Here is an 8,022-nt window from a genome sequence, read left to right as displayed (position 1 = left end):
AGAAACGAATTTGTCTATAACATATTACTCGTAGTTAACCAAAGTTACATACAAAGGTAAATAATAGTTTAGGGTTAATAATAGGGTTGCCTGCCTTATATGCACGAGGGATACAAATTGGAATAACAAACACGACCTTGTAACACGAGTTTTAAAGACACTAGACGAAAATTTGCAGTAATATTTCTTTTCTGATCTGGTTGTAGTGATCAGCATAGCATAGCATAGTTATAAAAGGAAGGAAATTTTAACAACTTCTTTTATTGAAGTCAATTGTAATATTTGCTAAAAAAGCACCATTTTTTTCGTTCGCGGGAAAAACGAATGCGACACTTAATATTTCTATTATTATCGAAAACGCGCGCAAGTAACTCTCCGACATGCGCCCAAAAAACATTTTCTGCATTTAGCTTTTGCTAAAAAAAAATAATAGTGAGAACAGATTTACAATATCTACAAAAACGTGATGTTTATTCACACTTTCTAGTTCCATTACAAAACATCTTAACAACCATATATAACATCAATATTCAATATTCCTTTCGGTTAGCCGCTTGTCGTGAAAACAACTTCATCAATGTGCAATAAATACACTGTTTAATTCTGGGCTACAGTATGTTGTACTGAATTAGCCGTATTTCGTTTGTGTAATTACAAATCTTTAGTTATTCAGCGCGTCGTCTTTCAGTCAACTTTATTAGAAAATTCATAAAGTTGGGAGTTTCCAAATGCATTTTTAAACCTTTTAAAAGGGGAAAATATGTCGAGTGATGATTGAAAAGGCCAGTAAAATTCTTGCAGATTTTTATGGCGAAATTATGTCACAGGTCTAATTTCTTAAGCGTCCTCATCTGTTGGCTAGACAACGAAATCTAAGAAAATCCAAATGCATGCGTATTTTAAAGCAGTCGTTCTGTTCCTCCGTCGGGTTGCTCTGAAGGGCGTTGAGCTGCCGTCAGAACGTGAAGTACTTCGTGCGAAGATTGAGCTAAATTTCCACAATAAACTCCTTAAGAAACCTATTTACCTTAAAAACAACTAATTACTAACAAAGAAACACTATTCATAGAGAACTCCTTGAATGCTGAGAGGATTTCTAAGCTGTGACAATCCCTGTTGTCCATCACTCCGATCTGCTTCGTCTCCATCGCCACTTTCTGCATCTCCACTCTCCCCGCTATCATTCTCGTCGCCACTTTCGCCGCTATCCTCGGCACCGCTCTCGCCACTAGACTGTTCCTCTTGTTCCAAAGCATCATTACTGCTATCTCCAGAACCGCTCTCGCCGCTCCCGTCATCGCCACTATCTCCGCTTCCACTTTGGTCACTCTCGTCTTCACCATTTCCTCCATTTCCCGCCACTACCGCGCTGTCATCTTTAGTAACGTTACTCTGCAAACTGTTGCGTTGACCCTCATCTTCTTTGCCGCTGCCGTTGTCTTCATTGTCGTCAGCTTCTACATATTCTTCCTGCACAGCTTGCACGACGTTAGGGTGGAATCTTTCAATAAATGGCATTACAGACTTTCGTTTGGGCGCTGAAAGATAATTTGCAATCAGGGTAAACACAGGGCACAATAATTAAAATATTTGATAGAAACATGACTATGATAATGAAAATAACAAATTCAATATTTTTTTAGCATTACATATTCTTTTTTCAAGAAAAAAATGAAGTATCTATTTTAGGGCTGCGGAATAACGTTTTAAATTTTTCAACCATTTGAGCCTGAAAACGTTCCGAAAGCGTACACGTTTAAGGCACAGTCGTCTTAGTGTCCGGCTTCTTGTGCCTTTCAATCTCCCCCCCCCCCCCCCCCCCCACCCCCTTTCTGCCTTACTGGTTCCCACCTCTTTTGTGTCATAACTATTGCAAAATACCACTCAATGTTGCTCCCCTTTCTCAATTTTTCCCGGTTCCAAACACCTTGGAATCGCACCTCCCGTTTTCTCTTCTACCGCTTCCCGTAGAGTTCCCATCTCCTTGCCCCCTTTCCGCCCCTCTCCTCACAGTTCAACTATTATGATCGACAGCGGTTTCAATAGACTTTGAGAAAGTCTACGGCTTTAACTTTAGACTTAAACCGGAATTTAACCACGCTAGGCGTTGCTGCCCTATAGCCTAGGAAATGGCCTGTTAGGGAATCAGGAAAATTTACGTAGCCTTGATGTCAGTAAATGAAGTACTAGGGCTATACATTACCAAAACTAATCTCCCCTCTCTTAACATAAGCTACTGTTGGGTTGGTGTGATGAGTCTCCACTGGTGCGGGCTTAGGCTGGCAAAACTGCTCATTTGTGCAGAATACCGAATAACATTTGTCTGCCATCATCATAGCAACGTGACACTGCTCTTGCGCGCAGCATCGCTTGATGCATGACGTCATGTCTTTGACTCCCTTGTGGTGAGTCAGTTTGCCAGACACCATGCCAGCTTGAAGTATTGTTTTGTTTCTTATCTCGCCATCCAAGCGACAGATTTCTTCTTTGTTTGTTTCAGTTCTCATAACAGGGGTTCCATCTGAAAAAGGTAGAATCACAGGCAAAAATGATTTAATGATTTAAACAGGGAATTGAAAATCTTCGATTCATTGGAATCCCAAGCGTAGCGAGGTTTAGAAAGAGTGACCATGCTGAGCTGAAGATATTCTCGTTCGTCTTGGCCAGCTCCCTCGACAAATGACTAGCAACCAAAAATATTAAGATGATGATGATGATGATAATGATGATGATGATGAAAACTCCTTTTTTTGCATAGATATTATGGTATCGTTACATCACATCAATGATTTCTTACCGTCGCTAAGTCGGACACCAAACTTCCGCTTTACAATATACTGAGTAGACCTGTCAAAGTTGGTATTATTTCGCCAAGCGTCTTCGTCAGGCACTGTCCTACAGCTATGCTCACTGTAGCACTTCACAAGAAAACACGTGCGACCAAACATGTACGCCAAGTCACAGGACGGATCCTCGCAGCATAGACGGGTACATATTTGAGGGTTCGCCACTCGGCCCACGTCCGTGAAGAGCCCTGCGTCTCGGCCATCGAGTAGCTGGGACTTTGTGTAGCGTTTGCTTTGGATGCACTGTAAGTGATGCGGGGATTGGCCCGAGGGAATTTTCACTAAATTAGAATAAAAAGTTTATGGTTAAAAACGTGTAATAAGCTGAATATTCTACTGATCAGGTTAAGGTCATTGCCCTGTTTTGCATTGCGCATCCTTACTGCGCAGAATTTTACGCGTAATTAGCGCGCGCGCGCGCGAGCACATCAACAAAATGGCGGCTTTTTTGTATGTGGCTTGGTCCGCGAGAGAAGTAAATTGTCGCTTTCTCCTAAACGAGCCTGGTGACCTATCAATTTTTTCTCATATTTTGGGTGTAGCGATCAAATTCTTTCTGTAAAATGAAAACAGATCAATTCATGTGTTTGAAAAATAAATTATCGCTAAAAAAGTGTACTTTGCCAGTACTCGCAGAGGAATTATAAAGGAATTATATGGAATATACATGGTCGTCCTGCTCCTAAACGAATCTGGTGACCCCCCTTTTTTATTTCAAAATTTAAGTTCCCTTGAAGTAATAAACCAGTAGGCGAAGTTTGGTTAAAAATCTATGTTCAGTTTTATTTCGGGGCAATGACCTTAACTTGTTGCCGAAAGCGCAGGAGGAGGAGTAATTCCAGGTGAAAATAAATGTCATAGCTGGTCAGTTCAGGCCTGTCAGGCCTGAACTGTTTTTATTTAAAATGGGGCGGCGTTACTAAAGGAAGCCATCATAGCGGCATGATGAAACCGATTAGGAAAAAAAAAAGTTTTATTGACATCGACTTATGTATAGACTGTGTTTGCTAATACCATCTTGGATTCAGTGCTTTTTGTTATGTGAGATCTGCTTTTAAATTTCCGATCCTTGTTTTCCTTTCTCAGTTTGCTTGACGTTAGTTTAATGTGCCATTTTTTATACTGTCCAAAGTGGCTCATACTGTTTATTACGCTGTACAAGGTGGTTCTAACTTTTAAATCAGTTGTGGATGAAACTCTAATGTGTAACTATTCAAATGAAAGCTATTGGTTGGTCATCCTTTTGTGCTTTGCAACTAGATTCCAGCTTTTAACTTGGTGAATAAATCTCAAGTATATGACCATTTCATGTGTTTTGTTGTTACTCACCGACTTTCTTGTTCTTTTCGTAGAGCCATGGCGCCACGAACGCCATTTTTTGCTTAAACGTATGGTCAATAGCAGCAGCAGGAATTGCCTGACACCTGTCCTCTGAGTAACATTTCACCAGATAGCAGCGATCAGATAACATGAAGGCCAGGTCACATGGCTGCACTTTGGCCTCACAACAATATCTTAAAACATAAAAATATCAGTTTTATAAAACTTTCACCGTTTTCAAAAATACATATTCAGACCAGGTATAATTTTTTGGAGTTCTAAACATGGGGTTGGGGAAAAGATAGTGCCTTTTGGCAATATCTCCAAAACTACGGTAAAAACCCGCGAGTAAGAACCTAATTTTTAAGAACCTGTCGGGCTAAAATTTGCCAGTTAGACACCCTCTTTGTAAAAACCTCGTTAGCCTCAAATTTGGAAAATAGGTTCTTATTTTCAAAAATCGATTAAAAATGATTACTGCTTTTAGGGAAATAAGATAAGTCGACATTTTGGTTCCTCTTGGGAGACGCCTACGAGCCTTATCACTCCAAATGCAATTTAAAGTCAATGTTGTAAATCTTGATACCGTATCAAGATTTAAAACATTGGCATTTATGATTGGCAATAACAAAAATATTAATGAAAGGAAAAAGCTGAATACCATCTAAAACTCGCTTATCATCAATGTACATTTTTCTTTAGAAAATAACAACCTATTAAGAAGCTAAAGAGCCTAAATTTTACCTATTTACTATTACGTAAGAACTTGTTTAGGCTAACTAGCTTGCGATTTTTTACTGTATTTGGCGTAATTGTAAAGACAACAAATATCCACTGTGTAATGTATAATTTAGAGCAGAAGCACGGTCAATTTTTTCACGTACCTGATACAAGTCTTTATACTCTTGACTTTGCCGATATCAGTGAATTTGCCGGCTTTTAATCCGCCCATCAGTTTGACATTATACATGATTTCGTTGTGCGGACATTTCGCTTCAGGGTCATAGCTGTCTAGATTGTCGTTCACCAAGGCTTTGGCTGTGAATGACGTGAATGGTAAACATCATTAAAAGAAAAATAATAATAATAACACTCTTTGTGTAATAACCACTCTTTGTATGTATACGAAAACAATAGCGAAGTACACAAGCGGCGGCATGTCTCAGTCAAGACTCAGACAAACAAACCGGAATAGCGGACGATTTTTCTAAAACACTTTCTAAATAACGCAGCCGTTGTTTCTAAAACAAAAACGTCTCCTATAGATTCCCTCTATTTCGCTCAGAACACGCTGATGTTGTCTGAGCCTCGTGGGGGTATAAGCATTTGCATTTTATTTTTAAACCTCGCAGGCTTGCTATTGGGGTTAATAAGATAAACGCTCACAGGCAAACGACAAGCAGTTTGTTCGACGCTAAAATCCAACGGCCCCCCACCTCTCAAAAACGTTGATGGGGAAGCCTCGAGACATTGGGCCCATACTGCCGGAGCTTATCCCGGTTTCCGTAGCATTAAGCGGCTAGGAATATTTATACTCCCCCTGAATGGGATGCTAGTCCATCGCAGGGTACCCCCCCCCCCCCAGCATTACGTCGCCGGTACCCATTTATACACCTGGGTGGAGAGAGACACTATGAGAGTAAAGTGTCTTGCCCAAGAACACAACGCAGTGCCCCGGCCAGGTCTCGAACCCGGACCGCTCGATCCGGAGTCCGGCGCACTAACCATTTGGCCACCGCGCCTCCCAAAAACGTTGATGACACTTACTTAATTGTCCTGTTCCTTTCGTCGTCATATGCGCAATCTGCATGTCAATATCTTCATCATCAGCTGGAATCGTCTCACAAACAGAATCATTTAAACAATGCACGCTAAAACACTTTGGCCCGTGCATCATGGCCACGTCGCAGTTCTTTGTATTACAGCACATGTGCATGCATTCCTGCATGTTCTTTACGGGTCCTCGGTCTTTGAAAATTCCCGCGAATTGACCTCCTCTTAGAGTCACATTGTACTCGATGTCTTCTTGTCCGCAGTTGTATTCTTCAAGAATCGTGTGGCCTAACACTACTGAGAAATGCATTTGAAGAGTCAGTAATATAAGCAGCCGGACGATTTTCCTAAAACACTTTTTAACACAGCCGGTGTTCCTAAAGTACTCTTCTGAAACAAAAACTTTGTCTAGATTCCCTCTTTTTGGCTCAGAACACGCTGATGTTGTATGAGCCTCGTTGGGTATAATCATAAGCATTTTATTTATTTATCTATTTATCATGAAAACCTAGTTCATGCAAGTTATTCTTGCAAGTGGAAAGAGTGAAATATCTTTTTGTAAATACAGTTTCGTGTACAAGTTTTGACAGCTAAGGTAACCCTTTTTGAATACCTTGATAGAAACTGGTACCCCTTTCACATACCTACAGAAGATATAGGACCTTTCCTAAACATAAGTGACAGTTCTCTCTACCGTTTTGTATACTACAACTCACAAAATCCCTACCCGACCCCACCTATTTTTATCGTGATACCCACAGCCTGGAAAAGGTACCCCTTTCGAGCAGGAGCTCCCCGTATAGTCCGAGGAAGAACTTACGTCACATTTAACGGATTGGGTAAAGAGAATGTACTGATTGCCCTTCAGGAATCCAATTATTTTTAACAATAAAACTTTAGATGAACAAGAACAGAGCAAGAACTGATGAAATATAATCGATTAAAAATTCCTAGACAATGCCTTAGTTAATAAGTTTTCTACTGTCGGTTTTGTCCCATACCAATTTGTAAAATAAACTTTCCTTTGGACGGAAATTTATTTTCTAAAGGGATATTATTTAAATAAGATATCAAAAATATTTTCCACATATAAATGCTTCAAACGTTTTTATAGCAAGTGTATTGAAGACACTAAATACAATACAGATACAAAATGAAAAACTCTTTGTTAACTTTAGTTCCGTAATACTGGATTATAAGTCCGTTATAAGGAGAAACATTGGGAAATAATTTTTCCACCTTTGTTATGATTAGAAACTTTTTTCGAATTTTGTCTAAACAAATGGAATATAAAACCAAAACAGAACAAGCTATGATCACTCGATTAACGAGTCGATATTGTTTTTATGGTTAAGCTTGACTAAGCATATGACACTTTTTTACGCTGGTGGTTAAATTAAAATCGTTGTGATACGGCGAATTTAGATTTTAAGAGTTATGGTTAAAACAATTTATAATTTTTAAAACTTATAGGGCGCTAGCTGTTGGTATTTAAAGCGCACATCAGTTATTTTGTAAACGATGAATGCGTGATGCCTGAATATGGGGTGGAATAAAAAGAGAACCTCGACTTACCTGGTACCAAAGTTACAAAGATGGCCGAAATCATTAGCCATGTCTCATTTCGTTTACATCGCCGAGAACAACAAAGAACCTCAAACATGGCTACTTAATTACATAGAAAACCACTTCGTATAGCTCGCTGAAATATGATATAACGCGTGCCAAAGATAAGCTAAATATTAGAAGAATTGTTTTGGCGAAGAGAGCCAGTGACAGCGAAAGCGAATGTTGTTCGATGACCTAACACGGCAAAAACGCAACCTGTCACTTTCAATGTGGTTAGCCAATCAGATTGCGAGTTTTGTCGGTCGCGATCATAACCTCACTTTTAATACAACACAGAGTTAAAATTGAGTTAGCAAATAATTTTAATGTCAGCAGAACAACAAACTGCTGCTACAGGTTTTTAAGATTTTTTTCTTTTTTCCCTATTAACGGTAGTTCATAATGCCACCGAAGCACCGGTTTTCTATAGTAGTTTTTATAACTGCAAATATCGATCACTTAGTTGACAGAGAAC

General features: G+C 39.5%; 1 protein-coding gene across 2 annotated transcripts; it reads right to left on the bottom strand.

The window, feature by feature from the left end:
- Positions 1–828: 828 nt before the first annotated feature.
- Positions 829–7,723, bottom strand: LOC144664683 (uncharacterized). Of its 2 annotated transcripts, none has more exons than XM_078525876.1 (7): positions 7,515–7,723; positions 5,934–6,236; positions 5,051–5,204; positions 4,176–4,360; positions 2,798–3,127; positions 2,204–2,521; positions 829–1,538 (listed from the first exon to the last, which is right to left on the bottom strand). In XM_078525876.1, exons 1-7 carry the CDS (start codon positions 7,600–7,602, stop codon positions 1,060–1,062), a joined length of 1,857 nt encoding a protein of 618 aa, XP_078382002.1. In that variant the 5' UTR covers positions 7,603–7,723; the 3' UTR covers positions 829–1,059. The 2 variants fall into 2 exon arrangements, with proteins under 2 accessions (XP_078382002.1, XP_078382003.1); XM_078525877.1 differs by having other exon boundaries at positions 5,934–6,233.
- Positions 7,724–8,022: the final 299 nt, after the last annotated feature.

Source organism: Oculina patagonica, chromosome 9 (assembly GCF_052425735.1).
Source record: "Oculina patagonica isolate OP01 chromosome 9, crgOcupat, whole genome shotgun sequence".
Classification (NCBI taxonomy): Eukaryota; Metazoa; Cnidaria; class Anthozoa; order Scleractinia; family Oculinidae; genus Oculina; species Oculina patagonica.
This window is presented reverse-complemented; position numbering and strand designations above follow the sequence as displayed.

Excerpts from the sequence above, each read along its gene's own strand:
- LOC144664683 (XM_078525876.1), bottom strand. The coding sequence starts at position 7,602 with ATGTTTGAGGTTCTTTGTTGTTCTCGGCGATGTAAACGAAATGAGACA. Across the intron at positions 2,522-2,797 it reads TGGTGTCCGACTTAGCGACG|ATGGAACCCCTGTTATGAGA; the intron begins GTAAGAAATCAT and ends TACCTTTTTCAG. Across the intron at positions 1,539-2,203 it reads GAGAGGGGAGATTAGTTTTG|CGCCCAAACGAAAGTCTGTA; the intron begins GTAATGTATAGC and ends ATTATCTTTCAG.